The 22029-nt window shown below is 41.0% G+C and overlaps 1 protein-coding gene across 3 annotated transcripts in view; it reads right to left on the reverse strand.

Annotated features, from left to right (window-relative positions):
- Window positions 1-22029, reverse strand: part of LOC115558651 (multiple epidermal growth factor-like domains protein 11) — a 67060-nt gene that overhangs the window by 31815 nt on the left and 13216 nt on the right. For all 3 annotated transcript variants that reach the window (XM_030376955.1, XM_030376954.1, XM_030376956.1), the window contains exons 2-5: window positions 16135-16275; window positions 15445-15546; window positions 12774-12874; window positions 8361-8453 (exon numbers count right to left, since the gene is read on the reverse strand). In XM_030376955.1, the coding sequence (XP_030232815.1) occupies window positions 8361-8453; window positions 12774-12874; window positions 15445-15546; window positions 16135-16244 (406 nt within the window). In that variant the 5' untranslated portion in view covers window positions 16245-16275. The remainder of the gene's footprint in view (window positions 1-8360; window positions 8454-12773; window positions 12875-15444; window positions 15547-16134; window positions 16276-22029) is intronic.

Genomic DNA, 22029 nt, shown 5'->3' on the forward strand with positions numbered 1-22029 from the left:
CTTAGAAAAGCACCTGTTCTGCCAGAGATCACCACACACACACACACACACACACACACACACACACACACACACACACACACACACACACACACACACACACACACACACACACACACACACACACACACACACACACACACACACACACACACACTTTATTATTGAGGTCTTTAAAGTGACTGGGGTGACTAAAGTGACTAAAGTAACTAAAGGGCTGATTGGTTCTCGTATTGGCTTTTCAAAGGCAAAAGGAATTGACCATGTTTAATTTATGAATAGTGTGCACAGTTTCTGTTTTCCTTTTGGAGGATGTAGATGCCAGAGATGGGGATACTCGAGTCAAAGACTTGACTCGAGTCCGACTCGAGTCGCCAGTTTTGCGACTTGTGACTTGCTTGACCAACACTAACGAAAGACTTGACTTGACTTTGACTTGCCCCTTCCTGACTTGTGACTTGACTTGACTTGAGTCATGTGACTTGCCAAGTCATTGCAGTCTTGTTAAATATTTTAAATAATAATAATAAAAAAAATATTAGATGAACATTGTTTTATTGTGCGCGAGTGCTCCTGACCTGCAACCTGGCAACCCGCCCTCTTCCACGCAACGTGACATTCCCTTACTCTGCCGGGCCCGCCCAGAGACGTTGGCCCGCCAATGAGACTCGACCGTGCGAGCGCCACATGTGTGTGTGTGTGTGTGAATACACACACTGTAACGCAAGTGTTTCTTGTCGGTTCTTTGACGTGTCTTTGGCGCTGTCTGCTGCAGCCGGCAGCAGACAGCGCGCGGTTCAGTCGACTTCATGTGAAAGTGGAAGAACCAGAGACGTCGCAGAACCCGACAAAGTCGTTTGTGATTCATAATATCGTCTGGAGGCGCACACAATATGTTATATGATATAGATATCTATGTATTATATGATATTATTTAGATATAGAGCTCCAGGACTGTAACGCAAGTGTTGTACACTTCCTTGTTATTTGGATAACCGTTCTGCTGTTGGTGTTATGCGCCATCACACCAAGACCCCATCGGTCACAACTCAGTGCAAAAGTTTCGACAAATTTGATTTTTTGCAAGTGTAATGGACATATGTAATGGCTCACAACTGTCAGTTGTTCTGATGAACATGTTCTGATGTTCACCTCTCTCTCTCTCTCTCTCTCTCTCTCTCTCTCTCTCTCTCTCTCTCTCTCTCTCTCTCTCTCTCTCTCTCTCTCTCTCTCTCTCTCTCTCTCTCTCTCTCTCTCTCTCTCTCTCTCTCTCTCTCTCTCTCTCTCTCTCACACACAAATTAAAAAGCTGTTTGAGATTCATTCATGTAAAAGCTGATTCATTACGTAACTTATCTTCTTACATTTAAAAAAAATGACTGAAAAACAGGTTTGATGAAATACAGACATTTGAAAAAAACGAATTTGATAATGACTTGACTTGACTTGATGATGAGACTTGACTTGACTTGCTTGACTAAAGCTGTGCTTGGACTTGATTGCTTGATCCTCCTTACTGACGACTTGGACTTACTTGAGACTTGAGGGCTAAGACTTGCAACTGACCTGAGACTTGCATGTATGGGACTTACTCCCATCTCTGGTAGATGCACACCATGAGAAGTCCTTGAGATGTTTTTTTCTGATTTATTTCAATCAGTTAAAGGCCATTAAGCCACATTAAGATGCATTAAGCCCAATGGGTTCAAGTAATATTTTCAAACTGGGACATCGCTTTGCACCCCTTTAATTTAATTTTCAATGGAAATGAACCTTACCATTTAGAATTGTATTTCTAAAACTCCTTTGGACTTGCTATTCTCATCATAGCATGCCATCATGATGGAGAATGAATGGTATGAATTCCATCTCAATCTGACTTTCTTTAAGGTCATTATCCACATTAAGCTAGGTTTTTTGTAGTTTTTACCGTATGCATTTTATCTAAGACATTTTACCCTTTTGTTTTCCTTTGTAAAATGGCCAAGTCCTATTGGGCTGTAGATGGCGGAATGTTTTTAATAATTCTTTCGAAAAAGTAGTAACTTTTTTCATTTTTGTATTTTTATGCCTCGTTAAACTGTTTTCACATGAATTCTTTTAGGATATCCTGGATCCCTGGATCCTGAATATCTGGAGATAAAACAAAAATACTCAATGAGATTCAATCAAAACACATTTAATCAAAAATAAATCTTCTGAAATGTGAATGAATAAATACAGGCAGGCCACATTTTTGTTTTTTCTCCTAGATATTTGTATTTGCCTGAACAATGCAAAGCCCAAAGGCAGGAAGAGTGTGACAGTGTCTTGAGATGAGGTTGGAGCTAGTGAACTGAGTTTGCATAAGTAATGATGGAACTTTAGTTTAATCCTTATCGGAGTTGTTGGTGGGGTTTAATAGACACCACAGTGTTAATTGTTTAATCGATACCTAGCCGAGTGGACGACAGTGAGAAGACAAAGCATGAATCAGTCTTTCCTACTTATCTACCCACCAATCTCTCTCTCGCTCTCTCCATCCCATCTACCTTCTTTTTCCCTCTTTCCCTCTTCTCTAAATGACCTCTTCAATCCCATCCATCCCACCCTATACCGCCCCCTCCCTCCTTCTTATCTTTCTGTCTATCTAAGACAGAAGTAGTCTGGTGGGCCTTAACTACTGAGACAGCAAAGTCGACTTCTTTATCGTCTACAGGTTTCAATTATTCAACAGCAAAGCGCCTAAATCCAGTGTCTAATGACTTTGATCAAGAGGCGCGCTGGCACCAAACAGACTTTCCGCATTGAATTAAAAGTTGAATAATAAACATTGACACAGGGAATTCTCCCAGGAACACCTCTAGGTCTGAAAATGGTGAAGTTGCTTTGTCAGCAAATCATTTAAGAGAGCATCACGGAAAAGCTTGCCCTGGTCTCCATGGACCGCCTCGGAGTTAACTGAAGAATATCTGAGAATATCTCAATGTTATGGATCTGTGTTCTACATGCACTTCTCCCTTGTATCTGAGATTGGGAGTGGGTGGGTGTGGATGTCTGTATGCCGCAAGACCAAATTTGGTCAAATGGTGATGTCCATCAGAGGAACACAGTCCTGGAATATATTACCATCTCATGTTAGAGACTGTGCCACTTAAACCACCTTTAAAAAGACCCTTAAACAGTGGTTAGTAGCAAGCCAGACCTGCTCTAATATGTAACCTTTGGTCATTCTACTTTTTCTACATGGACTCTTGATGTGAATTAGGACCTATTTTGTGTGAAAAAGTGTTTTTTATCTATTTTGTATACTGGTATGTTTTTGACTTGCCTTAGGACAACGGATGTAAATTAGCAACTAAGCTAACTCCGGCATATTTATATTGATGCTCTGGCTGACATGTTGATTAATGTGCAATTTCCTAATCAAATAAATAATAAATAAATGTCTGTGTTGGGGGGGGGGGGGGGGGGGTGGATTTATTAGACTCTAAGTCTATGGTACATTGAAGATGATTATATTTATTCAGTTAAAAACCAAACACATTCAAGTAGAGGAAGGAATCATCATTGAGCAAGGCATCTTTGCTCCCCTAAGGTACTTGTTGTACTAGTCTTAGAACATATTTTGGGACTTTGTTGTCTCTAAAAGTGGATTGAACTTGTAATTCAAATACATTGCTGATACAAACTTTGCGAGCTCCACTCCAAGAGAACACCTCCTGTTGTCTACACTGCATAACGTTTGTTGGCTGAATGTTGCTTTTCTGCAATCTTTTTCAAGTTTTGATGGAGAGAAGGTAAATTCTCTGAATAATTCCATTAAAATTACAAACCCACACAAGCCAACATCTCAAATTAAATTAAATACAGGCAGACATTTCGATTCAATTGAAATGTCTAAGGCTCTTTGTAAAACACACTAGGAAGGGTAGTAGGCCAACCCGGTATCGCGCGATTTCGTGGCCATGCGCACAAACGTTAATCTATTGAATTGTGACCCAGAGCACGATATCGTGTTTTATTGCACATTTATCGCATTTTGTAAAAACCATTGATTTCTGTTGGAAGACTCATTGCTCGTTGGCCGGAAACGGGGGAGGGGGGTGTTCACGTTTGGTTGTAGTCTTATCGCTCAGTTCTAGCCCTACTGTTGGGATGGAGAACCAAGCAAAAAGACTACAACCAAACGTAAACAGCCCCCCTTTCCGTTACCGGCCAACAAGCAATGATTCAAGGAGGTATTCTTGTCCGCTGATCGAGCAAGAGAGCTAACGTTATGGATTGTACATATTTATAATTCGAAATCCGTCCCAGCCTTTATACCACAGATACTCTAGGGTCTATAGCATATAACCGCTTTGTCTGATTACAGTTTAATGTAACAGTAACCTGACAACACCGCAACTGCAAATTTACCACACGGAGATAACCATGGCAACCGGTCAAACAAATTTTCTTTGCCGATCATTCTGCGCACGCATCCGCCGTGTTGATAAACAAATAATCCCCCTATTGAAGTGGGCGTGCCTTTCACAGACACCAGGATGAACGAATTCACAGTAACGTTCATCAGGCAGTAATACAGTACGTTCAGTTCACGTTCGCCCAAAATATGAACAAGTTCATGAACTATCGTTCAATGAACGCGTTCAGGCACAACACTGGCGCAGATAGTACAGTGCACCCTAGTTATGTTTGTGTGAAAACAACAAGGGTAAATGTAGTGTATTAGGGATACTCTGATTTCCCTGTTTTCTACAGCATTCCTCTTCAAAAACATGTGTACGAAATTTTGTATCTATTGAATCGTGTCCCAGAGCAAGATTGTCCGACTTTATTCGTACTGCAGAGAACGAAATCTAAACCCATGCATTTTAGATGGGAGCGTTTCTCAGAATATACACAGGTATATATATATATATATATATATATATATATATATATGGAGAGGCCCTCTTAAGCCCATCAGTCAAAAAAACAATCATTTTACATTTCTGCATTTTTAGCAAAGCTTTACACTTTTCATTCAGCTGTCACTTTATTTTTTTCCAACCACTCGACTGCAGCTTTGCAGTGCACGCTCTAGTAATGGATTGGTCAAAACAACAATCAGATTTATCCGATTTTTGCAGCAGACCTCAAAAACTGGAACTAACCACATCCCTTAAACCCAGTCTCACAACAGAATATATTAAAACTACGTTGGTCCACCGTGGAAAGCGCATTACAATAACGGCTCTAAACATGTGACGCTTTTGTAGTTGTTTTCAACGGATCAGCGATAGCAGAGTCCAAAGCAACCAACCCCCATAGCAACCTTGACATTCACGTGACGTGGACGCAGATTAATAGAATAATTAGTATAGTCTAATGTTTTTTATTTTGTTATTCAAGCCACTCACATGCAAGAATAAGTAGACTTCATCAATTGTGTAGGCTACAAATAGGCTACTATTTCCAAGTTTTTTATCCCGGCAAAAGCCTCTGAAGGAAAGTTCCTCAGCTATTTTCTCGTAGATCGCACCATCTTTGTCTTCGTTAAATGTAACTGCATGACCTTCTCTCCCATGATGGATTTCACGTCTCTCCAGTTAGAACTACTCAAGTCGATATTGGTGCGTTGTCTCCGTTGTAGAGACAACGCAGCGTCACCTCTACCCAAGCCCCGCCCCTGGGACCGCAATGCCGTCTAACGCATTTAAAATAAAATTAAACCTCCAATATGTGTAGGGTCCAAGAGGGTCTATTGCAGTGCAAACTCAAGCTAGTATATTACCTCGGTTAGTGTTAACGTGCAGACCATGCCGGGAAATAGGCGGGGATCAGACGGGCATATTTGGCAGTGTAAAAACTTCTACTGACTGAGTCAAAGCCAAAGTTCCTTTCCCCCATTCCTTTTCGGTGAAGGTGAAGGTTTGCCCATGCTGCCCATACAATTTGTCATATTTATTTTTGGCATTGAATTGTCATGTTCAAGCATTTCTCTTCATATCTAGTAGAAGGAGAACATTTCTCGTGACTTTCATGCTGCCCAAAGGCATTGCAATTTTCCATTCTTCCAGACATGCACCAAGAAAAACTGAATCTCACTCTTCTATCTCTTCGAATACGGCTATAACATGAAGAGTTTATTAACAGAACCTGTTGGCATATATTTAACTTATGTAGACACATATAGGAATTCATATATAGGAATCAAATCGGGCATTACCGAGGCAAATGGAAGCTTATTGCGCCTGTCTACACAATGGATGTAAAAATATCCATTGGTAATCTCTCACTGTCACGGAATGGCTTTCCACTGTAAAGTTAATTTGATATTCTATTTATAACTCATTAGCTTCTGTTGCACTTCTTGTGTTTTTATTATCAAAGATAACATAATATAGGCCCGGCTCTACCTTCTGGCTATCGCTGCTAAAAGCTAGTAAGTCCAATTCCCAAACCGTGGCAAAAGGGAACACACTCTTTTTTTGTACAATCCTCCTCATCAATCATTCCACCTTGTAAACGTGACTGAAAACATCAGAAAATTCCAAATGTAATTTTCTTGTTCTACTTTGTTTTTCTATTTTCCTCAATTCCTTTTCCATTCCCTCTTCCTCTTTTTTTCTTAGCCCCAACTTTTTTTCTCCCCTCCAGCTCTGCATTGTTCTGTTTCACTGGCTGTCTTAACACAATGGAGCTTTTTAGATAACTTGGCGCGTCAACAAAGTGCCACTCTCTCTAACCGGACTAGCGGATAGGTTTGGGGAGGAAAGAATACCCAAGGCTTACACACTCTGCTCCAATGGCTAATCCTGTTACCTGCAAGACAACATAAAAAGACATCCCTGTGGCTACCCTTCCTTCATTGCAACACTATGAGCACAGTAGAAAGAATATGGCATTGTAAAATCTCAATGCTACCTCAGCCTTTGCGATGCTATCGGTCTTTGGTCATATAGTAAATGCCTTTAGACAAGCATGCAGTAGGAGATAACTAAACCTCCAATCAACACACTTTTTGCTAGATTACAATCTGTTTCATTTTTATTTTTCCATTTGTTTGCAATTTCTGATCCTGTAGATCATTTATCTTTTAAACATGTTCATATCAAAGATTTGAACATGTGGACAGGGTTGTAATACTGAAGAGAATGCAATTTCAAGCATATTTGTTGTTTTTCTATATTTATTTGCCAAAAAACAATTGTTTACTGACTGTCAAAGTTTTTTATCCTTAAAGATCCGATAGATTCCGATAGAAACACGCCATACAAACTAATGAGAAACAGACGATCATATCAAAGGCTAAGGACGGGGTTTGATAACAGCAGGGAATCCAAATGTTTAATCACACATTCCTCTGCAATCTGGATACAGTTTGTGCCGGATTAAGTAATGCAAACTGTTGTGCTACTTGACTAATTCTCAGTGTGGCATCATCACCCTATATAGCTTTTTTCTTTATGCTCAAATATTCGTCTTTTAAGTCTTCTCAGTCTAGTGGCTGTTTTGTCTTACCTGGATCACAGACTGGCTGCCTGGTCCTCAACATCAATAACACAAGTAAACAGTTGGGATGCAATAACTAAAATAACACACACACATACACACACACACAGCAAACAGAAGAACCAAACTCAGCAGGGATGCCGATAAAAGCTTCACAATCTAGTATCTAGAAGGCTGTACAAAGGTTTGCATCACTGCAGGGACACAACATGACTGAACTACGGTTAAGCAGCAGTACAATAGTAACACATTCCGAACAATAGCTCCACTTGCTTTAATGACACAGCAGGGCAAATAGCACCCACTCCATGTGGGGATGTTTGCAGTCCATCAAACTGCACTGTCCATATGTAGTAAACACAAGCACTCAAATAAGGGTTCTGTCAGTTTCAAGTATAATACTGTTTTCTTTCTTTATTCGCTCATTAAATAGTGCACTGTTCTAGGGTATTAATGTTTGGTGTAAAAACGGTCACAAATGTCTCTCTATATTACACAAACAATGTATCCCATTAGGCAGAGTAGCTCTACTCATGTGGAATTAATGCAATGCCTTTTCCAATAGGTTGTGTTCCAAGCACAGTTTTTGTTTGATATAGCTTCGTTTCGCAAAAGGAAAATGAGCTATAACAAACAATATAGACTACACTGTGTGTCGTGGCATGTTTCCTAAAACGGAATATACATGATCTAAGTGCAGAACCTTTACGATTAAAGCATGACAAAGGACAAAAAAGAAGAAAAAAAACAATACATTTGACTTAACATTGAATGTTTCAAACTGAAAAGGCCAATGTGAATAGATTAATTGCAGTCACTAATAAATAATGTATAACTGGCCAAGTGAATGATTTGAACACATCTGACCCAGTGCTTACTCACCGCTGGAGCAGTCCAACCCCCCCCAGCCAGGTTCACACTGGCAGGTATCAGGAGACATGCAGCGTCCGTGAGCACACTCCTCGGTACACAGGGCTGGGAGGGAGTAGGACAAACAGGACATACAATCAACACAACATTCAACTCATACAGTCGAAACTCCTCTCTTCATAGGGTTGATTACTTTTGGTTAGGGTTAGGGTTAGGTTAAGTAATATATACATATATATGTACAAATGTGTAAAAAAAATAGTTTACACTTTGTTCTAATTTAAAGCATTTTGTGATATCACCAAAAAGTTTCAGTTGCATCCGCCCACCATACAAGTAAAAAAACATCATCATTATCGATATTTGCTCATCAGATTAAAATATAGCGCCACCTTTAGTGGCCAATAAGATGGCCTTTGAGATAATGTATAGCATTTTTTTTTGCAAAGAAACTATAAATATTTGTTTTGCTACCGGTAACAGCATTTGTGCAGGAAAAAGCAGGGGTTTAAGGTGGCAATTAAACCCAATCAATTATCATAATGACTGCATTAATCAACCAGCAGAGTACTGCAGTTCAGTAGCATGCTGCAAGTACATTGCCACTGATTATCACCACTTTATATAACTCCCCACAGAGCCAACCTTAGGGAGCAGTGAAGTACCTGTGTAATGTTATGTGGAGTGCATGTGTCTGTGAACACATAACAATAGCACAATGGTCAACCCTTTAGCTGGGTCCATTGAAGCACGCTGTCATGTTGACGACAGTTGACGACTGTTCTTTAATGTGTCTATGTAATGAAATCGTGTGGTTGGTGGATCCTGTTTTACAAAAAAATTGGAAAGTTTAATGCTTTAGACATAGTCAACACAAAAGTGTGTGCTTTGCATAGATGTCGCAAAATAAGTGTCACACTGCAGCGCGTCACCGTTGATGAATGCATAGGATATATGCAACGACGTCCGGGGAAAGTGCATAGATTGATTGTGAATGGTCTTTCAATAAATGATTCATTATTTGTTAAAATAGCTATATAGTATGTGATATATATTTTTTCAGATTAATTAATTTATGACTTGATTATTGCTTTGACAGCAAACTATTTAAAGCTGCATGATATTACTATTATGATATTTAGGATTCAGAAATGTCTGAATATTTGTAATTGACTTCTAACAAAGCATTCAGCCAAATAAACATATATGACAGGTAGATGAAAATGAATACCAACAAGTAGATAAGAAAATATGTAAAAAGCAGTTTCAGCATTGTCATTAAAAAACAAAATTAAAACTGCTCAAAATGTCAGATTAGTATTTAAAATTTCATATAAATTCTTATTTCAGTGGAGTCCGTTTTTTGATGTTTCAATATACTATTTGTCTTGACAACCATTACTCTAATGGTGAAAATAAATGCACAATGTAGATTCCTAAATAGACAGATAAGGGATCACTGATGTCCTCAGTTTCTACTTAAGCTCCTGCTAGACACTCCCATTCTCTGCTATGACATGACCATATCACTGTCCCGCACTGTAATCCAACAGAGACATCATAGCATTGGTTTGTCCTGTGATTTGTGCTTTGTAATGTGCAAAATGTTTGAAGCCCCATTCTGTGATCATGGTCTCTGTATGCCATAGCCTCATGTGGATATCACACGTAAACGTGTGCATAACATGAATAACCTCAGATGAAAAAATAAAAGCAGTCTAATATGACCAACATCGCACTGGACAAAGAAGAGATGCAGGGAGGGGGGGGGGGAGGGAAGAGAGAGAGAGAGAGAGAGAGAGAGAGAGAGAGAGAGAGAGAGAGAGAGAGAGAGAGAGAGAGAGAGAGAGAGAGAGAGAGAGAGAGAGAGAGAGAGAGAGAGAGAGAGAGAGAGAGAGAGAGAGAGAGAGAGAGAGAGAGAGAGAGAGAGAGAGAGAGAGAGAGAGATCTCTTTAGACCTTTACTTGCTTGTAAGACATCAGTGAGATATCATATCATACAGTCCACAGGAAACAATAGGAACGGGACACTAAGGGCCCATATACAAACAGGGTTTCTATGCAATCTATAGGTTCAATACATGCCAACACCCAGCACAAGACCTGCATGTCCAATCACATGTCTATTATTCAAAGACACTTTATGTTAGCCAAAACTTCCATCTAACCAGCACAATTTAGCAGACTTTATAGCCGCCTTGATGCAGCGATCACAGAGTGTAAGGACATTCCAAGCACGGCCATGGCACTAAAGCATTAATTTGCTGTAAGTTGCTGTTCATTTGCTGTAAGTTGTTCTTTTGACTCCACAGCAGTCAAAAGCTTTCAAATGTTAGAGGTGCGAGTTAGAGACAAATCGCCCTATTAAAACATAGGCGAAGGCCGTGATTATATTACGTTGGTTCACACCGCAATTCGGGGAGAGTGACAATAAAGTCGATTTTAGAGGCAATGCGACAAGCCGAGGAGAGACTCTCATTCTGAGAGATTGAAAGTGTAGAGCTTCAGGAGCAGTTTGAGATAGGAACTTCAAGCCAAAGAAACTTTGGCTTGACTCCCTGAAATCCGGGATTGTTGCCCACGATTGTTGTCCGGGATTGTCTCCTCCTCAAAGTTCCTTTCACCCAATTCCACCGCGAGTCTCGTTGTGGAAGTACCGGGACTCCGAAAACGGCAACAATACCTTGCTACTCCATTTCGGTGTTCAGTCTGTACTTCAGATTGATGTGGAGGTGGAAGAACCGGACACGTCGGAGAACCCGACGCAGTCGTTTGAGATTCAGAATATCATCCGGAGGCGCACACAGCTTTTGCCCGCGATAATATATATTATATTAAATAGATATCGATATATAATATGATTTTATTTAGATATAGAGCTCCATGACTCCCGCCAGAGCACCCAGAGTGCTCTAGAATATTTACAGAACACGGCCGAAAGCTGGTTGCGCCTCCGGATGATATTATGAATCCGAGCCATTGCGATACTGCAAGCTGCTCAGGGCCACACCCCCACCCTCAACCTTGACCCGACTCTAAAAAACGGCACGTTTGTGGAAAGCTCATTGTGGGACTGGTTCGTAGTCACTGTAATTCTGCACCAATGCTGAAACGTCTTCAATACTGTATTAGGGGCCCATTAGGGGCCCACTAACACCTTAACACATTATTGAACAATGTTCCTCTTGTATAAGAGTGAATTGCAATTTGCATGAGCCTATATAAAAATCATATATAGATTAGCACGTTTCATGCTAATCATATTTTATGATTAGCATGTTATTCAATATATACGTTATACAATATACCTTATTCACCTAGCCACCTATTTGTTTCCATCATGGTTCTAATAATAAGAATTCTGCATTCACTTCATCCACCCAGGGTTTAGAACCAAATGGCAGCAAGGAGATTGGGCACATGAACAGAGTCAAGTGTGCAGAGATAAGAGGGGGAGGAAGACAGACTAGGCGGGCCGGTCCAAGTTGAGTAACAGAGCCAGTGAGGCAATGAAGGTCTGTTCAGAGAGCACAGTACAGAGGAGAGCCGTAGAGGAGCCTTTGAGGCAAGACATGAAACAATGCAACGAAGAGACTTTTAAATCAGGCCAATGGGGATCAACAAAAACAGCCCAACAGAAGACCTCGCCATAGCACTTTGCTAACACACACTGTAAAGCTGTGTGTGCACAACCGCCTGGGGCATATCCTTCAGTTAACCCTAGATGTGAAAATATTGAACAACAAAAGAGCTGTCTGAAAAGGTTAGCGTTAGGCAGACATATGTACCCGGGCAGGCTGAGTGGGTAAACAATGTTAAAAAACTGTGCGACCATTAGACGATAGAGGGGCGTTTGACAGTGAGAGGAGAGTTGGTATGGTAGTGGTCAGATAATAAAGTCGAGGTTCATTTGTTTTTGGCCCCTAAGGACATCAGGCGGATCTAACATTGTTTACAAGCTGATCCTGAATAAAGAGTCATGGTAACAACATTTCCCCTAAGGCTAAAACACTTTCACATCCTATCCTTAAATGGAAGAGACAACTATAACATGAGTATAGACTATCTTGGGCGGATAATTGTTTTATTTTCCGAGGGGCTAGATAAAAGATTATCTTATGCCTCCTTTAAACTCCATATAGGCAACTACCATCGTTAGTGCCCTGATTTTACCCGAGAGCAAGTCTTTTTTCGCATTCTTCATTTTGTTCAGGTTATTTCAAATTTGAATCTTGTCTGTGGTCTTTTGTTTGTACAGATTAGAGATGGTTTCAATGGAATCCATGATGACTTTCCTCATAGTGACTTTATAGTACTTCCAAGTGCCTAACATTTCCTGCAGTAGTGATAGCCGTAGAGAGAGGAAACTTGTAGGAAGACCAATCTCCCAAGAGATAGACCAAAGAGAATGAACTGTATCACTCACGAACACACAAGTCTCCACTCTCATAGAAGCCTGGGCAGCACTGGGAGCGCCGCCTGTACATAGTCCTCACACCTCTCCGGTAGGCCGTTTTGTAGCTTATCCTGTAAAAACACACACACAAACAAACACACGTGACACACACACAGATACATTTTTGTCCTTGAAGAGCCAAGAGGTACTAATGTAAGCTGCAAATGTGTGCGCATTTATCCGTGCACACATATATCTCTGCTGTGTCAAGGCACCCAGGAGCACCGTCTACAGCTGTCTGCAAGTTTTCAATTACGGTCATCCCTTTGTATGGTTCCGTCCCAAACCCCAGGTCCTTGTGGAACATGCTCTGATCAATACCTTCCAGTGTGTGTACTGTACACATTAATCAGTTTCTATTCTCTGATGTACCACTTAAACCCCCATCTCATTGAAGTCCAAGGGTAGGCCGGTTGCTATAGGATAAACATTTTCAGGTGCAATTTCTATTAAATTTATGACTCAATTATTTATTCATATATGAATAACACAAGGGCTGCAGGGCCCAAACATATTAGAGATGGTGCTGTTGTTTTAAGAAAAGCTGGCCGAGGTTTTTAACAAAGTCAAGGACAATTGTGTTTCTGAACCGTAGTGACTTTCAATGACATTCTTCTATTACCTGGAGGAGGATAACGTCAATTTGCCAACAGTGACCCATTCAAATGACACCATCCAACAATACTCTCATACAAAGTCAGACCTACTGTACATTTTATAGAAAGCATCTAGCATATATACACTGTGTTGCTTATTCTGCTACACACTGTATTAGCTCCACAGCAAGGCCTGATGAGGCATTTAATTTAGGCATTTAACTCACTGCGTGCACTCACACTAGGCCATCTGGCCGTGGCCGTTGGCCGTTTTCACACCTAGCCGTGCTCAACTGGCCCCATTGTTCTCTGGCCTGCATTCGCACTAGGCCATCTGGCCGTGGCCGTTGGCCGTCGCAACCATAGACGGTCGCAACTGTCTGGCCATGGACACGGTAGGCTCTTGTACATACGTCATCACGTCGTAACACGTCATCACCAAGCGTCCGCAACAATGGACAATAACCAATAACACAGAAGCTGTGTTCGAAATCGTTCCCTATCATGGATGTAGTGCACTAAATAGGGTGCACGCCATTTTGTAGGGTGTTCGAATTCTCAGTGGTCCACTATATAGGGCACTATATAGTGGACTTAAAATAGGGTACATACGATGTTCCCTACATGTTACTCCCGTATACCACAATGCAATGCGGTCGTGTTTTTCCGGATGAGAAGAAGAAGCTGAATAACCGCGAAAACGAATACATTTAATGATGGAGTCTCCGGCTTTCGTTTAGAAATGTCAACAATTTATTTGGGATTTAACATAGAATATTTAACATTCAAAATTAATTAAAAAAATACTTGAACAAGGAAATGTAACATTCAACATCAATACAACCTCCAGCTTTCCTCGTGAGTGCCTGGGCCGTGTTCCAATACCCGTACTGTCCGTACTGCGCACTCAAAATTTGAGTACGCAGTACGTTCCAATTCAGATCCGGCGAAAAGTATACTTCAAGGACCCGGATGACGTACTCAAAATGGGCTAATCGTGAAGTGTGGATCGAAGGACACTCTCCGTACTCAACGGCAGCCTTCTTAGCTACGTAGCGGAAGAGGCGGAGCCAGGCTGAGCCAAAGTCGGCGCATTTTCCACACAGCCTGCATTAATAGAGTCATTTTGTAGTTTTTATGGCTTTTTATAGCTGCTAGGCGTAAAGAGTTCACCGTTCAAAGCGGGATGTTTATTGCGGGGCAGGAGCCGCGGCGGCAGTCGTGATCGTCATTTCCGGTAAGTGCACCACAGAGTACTCGATTTGGAACAGCACTCACGTCTGAAAAATTAGCGTACTCAAGTGAGTACGGATAGTGCAGATAGTGTACTTCCTTTAGGTGTACTCATGGAAGTAGGGGTATTGGAACACAGCCCTGGTATGTTTACATGATGTGGGCGCATCTGTCACACAAATACCCGGCGCATTTACTGACGCAAATGACGTTTAGAAATGTTCAGCGTAGTGTCCGAATTCTCGTTCCCTATTCCCTATATAGTGCACTAAATCATGTACACTATATAGGGAATAGGGAACGAGTGTATAGGGAACGATTTCGAACACAGCTAGAGAACACAGATCACACTTTGCTGAGTCTGTTGCTTATTTGGATATATGTTTACCGTTTAATGGGAAAGAAGGCTCTTCGCCTTTATTATGTCCATGGTCGTCGCATGGACTATACGTCATCCAGCTCAGGTTGCGTAGCCGTGCTTGTGCGCGTGCGCGTGTCGGCTCATTAGCATCTGTACCCTGGCGGCCCGTACCGTAGCAGCACATCTCTCCAAGTGGCCAAATTGCCCTGGCCTGGCCAGACTGGCCACACTCACACTGGCAGATTTGAGCACGGTTAGGTGTGAAAACGGCCACGGCCACGGCCAGATTGCCTAGTGTGAGTGCACCCGGGTGCACTCACACTTAGGCAATGTGCTTAAATATACTGTATGATACTCTTCAATGAATTGAGTACAATACAGTCAATAAGGACAAGGAAATTAGAATCTGGGGAAAAGTAATAACTTCATCACTTCTTCAATTGGTGCCTACCGGTGTCGGGTGCATTTGAACCAGTTCAGAATGTCTGTGCAGCGGGTGTAGTAGACCTGGTCAAAAGGATGGGCGTAGGTCTCCTGTACAGTCACAGCATAGCTAGATGAAAATACAAAAACATATCCCACATGACACAATGTATTTTAATGTGTATGCTCAACAGCAGTTTAATTTATATTGAATTTCACAGTAGGTTTGACAGAAAACCTTAAGCTTAACAGGAATTGTCTTTAGAACCATCCACAATATTTACTGCAGAGAGAGAGAGAGAGAGAGAGAGAGAGAGAGAGAGAGAGAGAGAGAGAGAGAGAGAGAGAGAGAGAGAGAGAGAGAGAGAGAGAGAGAGAGAGAGAGAGAGAGAATGTTTATGAGTATAGATCACAACAGCCCTTCTGCTCGTCATGAGTGACAGTGTCAGTTCTAATCAAAGTATGCTTTTCGAGACCACTAACATTGCAGTTTCCATTTACATTGAATTTACAGCCCAGGTAACTTTACCAGGAGTACAGCCCAACCACCCCCCTTAGCCTCTCCGTTACTCTTAGGATTATTGGTCAAGTCTAAGCCTTGATTTGTGGACGTGGGTCCATTAGCTGAGTATGGCACCATCATGATGAATGTTATTATTCCCCAGTAACCAGGAGACGAAGGTGGGTGGTTCCCGAGAGGGGAAGCAACGGGACAGACCTCTCCCAGTGGCTGCACACATTGGGGTCGTCAGGGTTAAGGGTCAACGTCACTGCGACCGAGACGCATAGGTAGAACCCCAGCAGGGGTAAGACCCCTACTGCCCCCATCGTCCACCACCTAACCCCCAGGTCTCCCTTCCTGTGATGGAGAGGGAGAAAGAGAGAGAGAAAAATATAAAAATATATTAAGTTGTGAGGCTGAGGCACAATCACAGCATACAATCACAATTGGAGGAACGACAAACATTCCAAGTGCAATAAAGAACTGGAGACAGTGCATTCCCCTAATTGAGTACTTAAAGGACAATTCCGGTATTTTGAACATTGGGCCCCCTTTCTGGTTTGTTTAGGATGAAATAGAGTGGGTGACACCGAAATTTGAACTATTAGTCCTTTCTCGGGTATTTGGCTCATTTTGAATCGCTCCTGCCTGCTTCACAATGGTTGTCTGTGTGCATACACAAACCTGTCAACCCAGCAACCCTAAACGTTCGTTTTCAAAAAATGTGCAAGTAACCGAGTGGTTAGTGGCATTCGTGAAGTTTAAAAAAAAATTATCGGCGCAATATATGGTTTCCAATCCATCCGTGTTAGTTGCTAAATGGAACTATTTTTTCAGATACCTCACAACCGCATATAAACTTCCGCACAAGGTCCCACTCCGTGCAGCACCTACTTTCGACTTCCGTCGGCATCTGCCTGCACTTCCCACAGGCACACCACCCGCCCGTGATCCTGGGGACCGCTTCAGCCGGAGCTTCAGGCGCCTCCGTAGCCCTAGCCTCCATCTCACGTAGCTCCTCTTGGGTGAATTCTGGTTCAAAACGATATCCTCTGCCGTCAAACTCAAAATCGAGTGCGTCCTCCAGAAGCCACCTTTCATAATCCATTTTCAGTGATTTTCTATGTGATTTTCCCTAATCCGAGGTGCTCACGGTATAAGACTTCAAACCAACGTAAACAGCCCACCTTTCCGGTTCGGCGGAGTAATATCATCGTGCAGTAATGAGTCTTCCAACTGAAGTCAACTGGCGATAAATGTGCAATAAAACACGACAGAAACCATGTATTGCGCCGATAATTTTTTTTTAAACTTCACGAATGCCACTATCCACTCGGTTACTTGCACATTTTTGAAAACGAACGTTTAGGGTTGCTGGTTTGACAGGTTTGTGTATGCACACAGACAACCATTGTGAAGCAGGCAGGAGCGATTCAAAATGAGCCAAATACCCGAGAAAGGACAATTAGTTCAAATTTCGGTGTCACCCACTCTATTTCATCCTAAACAAACCAGAAAGGGGGCTCAATGTTCAAAATAACGGAATTGTCCTTTAAAGGAATGTTAGGTTTTTTTATATAATAAAGGTACATAGGGTAAAACTGAGTACGAGTGGTTGATAGCAGGCGGGAAGAAAGAAAAATAGTAATTAGTTGCTGTTAGTGCCCTGGATAAAGACATAATAACCCTGAAATAGGACATTTTCCCTTCAGGAAAACCCAATCAAAAATAATTTGTTTACAACGACAAAGAAAAAGTAAAACTACTAGTTTAAATACATATTAAAGAGTTATAGTTTAATAGAGATTAAAGGGATGCATCATTTTATCAACAGCGAAAATTTGACAAAATTAGACTACATGATTAAATATAAGAATTGAAAGTAAATCGAATTATATGATTTTTAACTCATGTCACATGGGATTCTGTGAATTCAACGGGATGTGAAAACCCCTGCAAACAGTGAGGATGCCGAAGGTGTTTTTATGTAACGTCTGCATGTGAGTAAGGTGAGTATTGTTTATGTAAAAAACATGCACCTGCCTTCAAGTGTTCTTATTGTGTGGTGTAATAGATACCGAAGGAGCATCCATTATTATGTTACCATTTCATTGTTGAATTTTACACAAATCAAATTAAAAAGAGTTAAGAGTTAAGCAACAATCAGAGTTAAAGGTACAATATGTGACAGATATCAAGCATTTAAAATGGGTACTGAAGCCCAAATTCACAATATTGGAACTAGTGCAGGTTTCCAGGTTGAGGGCACTGAACGAACAGAAGCACATGATGAGCCGAGAGAAACATTATAATTTTAGAAGAGCGCAGTTATTATATTTTGTCATCACAAGCGATAACGAGGCACTGACACTGTACATTGTTAAACTTGTATAATGTATAAGTTTGGAAGTTAAGTTAAGTTATTTTTTGCAAATTATAAACCAGCCTTTGTGGCGTCTGGCTTAAAATCCTTCTTGGCTCTTAGCTGTTTTTCAAGATTTACAAGTGTTTTAGCAGAGGTCTGGTCCCGGGGCTTTTTCGGAAGACAACAAAGCTTTTTGGGTTGGGTAGACTCTAATACAATCTCAGTTGAAGTTTGCTTGCTTGCTTTCAGGGGTGCAGCACTCTGTGTTTGTCTGCCAAATTTTTTTATTTCAGGAAACCCAGGGTACTCCGAGAATTTTCAAAGGAGAACATTATGGCTGTAGCTTTGTTGTCGGCTAAGCTTATTATTAGGGGTCCTACAAAAAAACGTAGGAACCCTATTGTAATCGTTATTATTATTATTATTATTATGAAGGGTCCTACAAAACCATAGGAACCCTACTGTAATCGTTATTATTTTTATTATAAGGGGTCCTACGAAACCGTTGGAAACCTATTGTAATCGTTAGTAATATTATTAGTGTGGTTGCTACTGCAAGCACATCTACTTTTCTTCTTCATTTGTCTTTATTCTGTTTGCCTGTTCTTTGTGCGGTTAACTGCTCCTGCATACGCTCCTGAATACTTTCAGCTACAGAAACCATTCAACTATCAAAACGTCCAGCTCTTTAACGACATGATGGCTGTCTCTCAGCGTTTTTTTCAACTCCTTCAACTTTAACCATTGCGCTTTTTCAGCTTTTTCTTTTTTTTCCCGGCAAATTTGACTTATTTTTAAGATGTTCAGGCAGTGTTGACGGTAGCGTTGACGTAGTGTTGACGTTAGCGGTGACATTAGCTGTGACATTAAATGTGACATCAGCGCTGACGGTAGCGTTGACGTTAGAATTTTAGCAACCACACTCTCGCAGTTCATTCGGGCAAAACGCATTCTAGTTATTCTTTTTTTATGATGTAGGAACCCGATTCTAATCGTATTGTATAAATTGGCAGGCTTTTAGAACTCGTAAAATGAGTTAGGGATGACAAGGATGGGCCAGAATTAACTATAGGTGGCGCTTTAATATGCATTTTTAAGTGCAAAATACTAAACTGGCTGCCATTTCCACTAGGAAATGCTTGAAACTTATTATACATGCACCATTCGTCATGATGAACAACTTTCAGAGTCTGACACATTTGGTCAGATCATTTAGACTTAATGCAATGTATACAACTCGACCAAACACCCACACTCCAAAAGATTTCGTGCCCGAACTGGGAAAAGCTGCAAACTCGGCACACATGTACCAGGTGACTGTGGGAGTATATGGTGTGAAATTCATAGAAAGAATGTTAGACAGCAGGGATATCCATTTAAAAGTTAAATGATTGAATATCTCCGATGTTTAAACAGCTCTAACATTGTGTCAGAAAAACGTAGGCTACAAAGGGTATTTTCCATGGTATACCAATGGTAATTTCAAGTCTATTTCTGAAAATAAGGCCCAATCCCATTTCGACCCCTTACCCTTTCCCCTTACCCCTTCAAAACAAGGGGGAGGGGTAAGGGGAAGGGGTAAGGGGTAGAAATGGGATTGGGCCTTGCACAAATGGATAGATTTCTCAGATGGAAATTCAGCTATGCAATTGTTATGTTAAAACATCTGTTTTAATTTCAGTCCTGCTGCTCTAACGGTGTGAGCTCTAACAGATCCTTGCAGAGGTCAACCGTTGAGGGCTCCACTATCTCAATATTATTGCTTGGTAAAGGCGGTTTTCCATGTTATCACAGTCTACAGCGAGCCTGAGCTACGACTTATTTCATTACTGCAGAAAATGACGTCTTACACACCAAATAGCAGGATAACGGATGGCTACTCTGTATTTGTGTGTGTGGGGTTGTATGTGTGTGTGTGTGTGTGACTGCATATCGGTTTGGTGTATGTGTTCATCTTTTCGTGTGTGTGTATGATTGTTTGTGTGTGTGTGTGTGTGTGTCTGTGTGTGTGTGTGTGTGTGTGTGTGTGTGTGTGTGTGTGTGTGTGTGTGTGTGTGTGTGTGTGTGTGTGTGTGTGTGTGTGTGTGCACAAAGATGTGTTTGGAACTAGTTCTGTTTTATATGAATATCGAGTCACTGGGACAGAAAATCAATAGAAATACCGTTATTGTTCATGAAACAATCTTTCTCGAGCCCTTTCCAATGTCTCAGAACAACAAGGCTCTTTAGTGCTGTCAGATTTGGCTGAGGATGTCCCTGGCTCATAATACACTGTGAACATGTGTGGGGAAACCAGATGGTTCACTCGATTTACTACAACAATTACATTAGACCCGATCATCTGGATCCAAATAACTAGTTATTAATGCATGAAAGATGTCTCCAAAAACCAAACATTTATCCATGGCATGGAAAAGATGAAATTACAACATTTTATTGGCTTCTTAACAGCGGAAGCATGACACTGGATTGGAAAGATTTGATTTTGGGGGGGGGGGGGGGGGGGGGGCTGGGGATCGGGGGGCACTTCTGGTCCTTCCTTTGTCATGAACAGTTGCTCAATTGTGTTTCTCTACACACATCTGAAGTTTATTTAATTCTGGTGCTTAAAAAACACAATAATACCGGAATAAAGAATCTAAAATTGTTATTATTGAGAGTCCAATAATTTAGATTGGTCATGCCTGTATATGATATAAAGTCGATAGATATACCCCCGCATAGCGAGTTTGCAGTCTTAACATTTATATTGATAAAATTAAAATATAGATAATAATTATAATAATAATTATTATTATTATTTAGAATCCTTTTTTATAGTTAGTTAACTTATTCATGGTAAGAGAATCAGAATAGGCAAACAATGTTGCAAAATTACTACAAAGTTCATGTAGCTTCAGTTCAAATGTACTGATAATTATTTTAATAGTTAGTTAACTTATTCATGGTAAGAGAATCAGAATAGGCAAACAATGTGACAAAATTACTACAAGGTTCATGTAGCTTCAGTTCAATTGTACTGATAATTATTTTCAAACACAGAATGGACATCAATGGAGAGAAACAAGTTATATTGCCTCGAGCACTATCAGCTGCACAGAATTAATTGCAAATATATTCCACCGGAAAGATTTTGCAATTTTAGGCCCTTTTTACACGACGACCTTTAGGCCCAATCCCATTTCTACCCCTTACCCCTTCCCCCTCCCCCTTGTTTTGAAGGGGTAAGGGGAAGGGGTAAGGGGAAGGGGGGAGGGGTAAGGGGTAGAATGGGATTGGGCCTTAGTCTTAGCCCCAACCCTGTTCAACCTCTACACAAATGACCTACCCACCATCAAATCCCGCAAATTCTTGGCTAAAGGTCTTTGCATTCGCTAAATAAATAAAATAATGCGAAATTGTGCTCTGTTCTGCTCTCACTGGCTCTCATTGCGTACGCGTTTGCAGTACATGCAAACCTCAACAAGTATTTGGGATTATTTCCATCAGTCGGACATTCAGGTTGCCCTAGCACCTGATAAGTATCCAGGAGTCATTTCAGCAGTTAAGCCAAATAATCACAGGTAATGTAAGTTAATATATATAATAATACAAATAATAAATAATATAATAATTATAATCCCACAATCCCATATGTTGTTCTCCCGACAGCCAACTGCGGGACAGCAACCATCACTCATGGTTGGTGGTGAGAGACTTGAGGTGGTTGAATATTTTAAGTACCTCGGGGTCATCTTCGATTCTAA

Source organism: Gadus morhua, chromosome 14 (genome assembly GCF_902167405.1).
Source record: "Gadus morhua chromosome 14, gadMor3.0, whole genome shotgun sequence".
NCBI lineage: Eukaryota > Metazoa > Chordata > Actinopteri > Gadiformes > Gadidae > Gadus > Gadus morhua.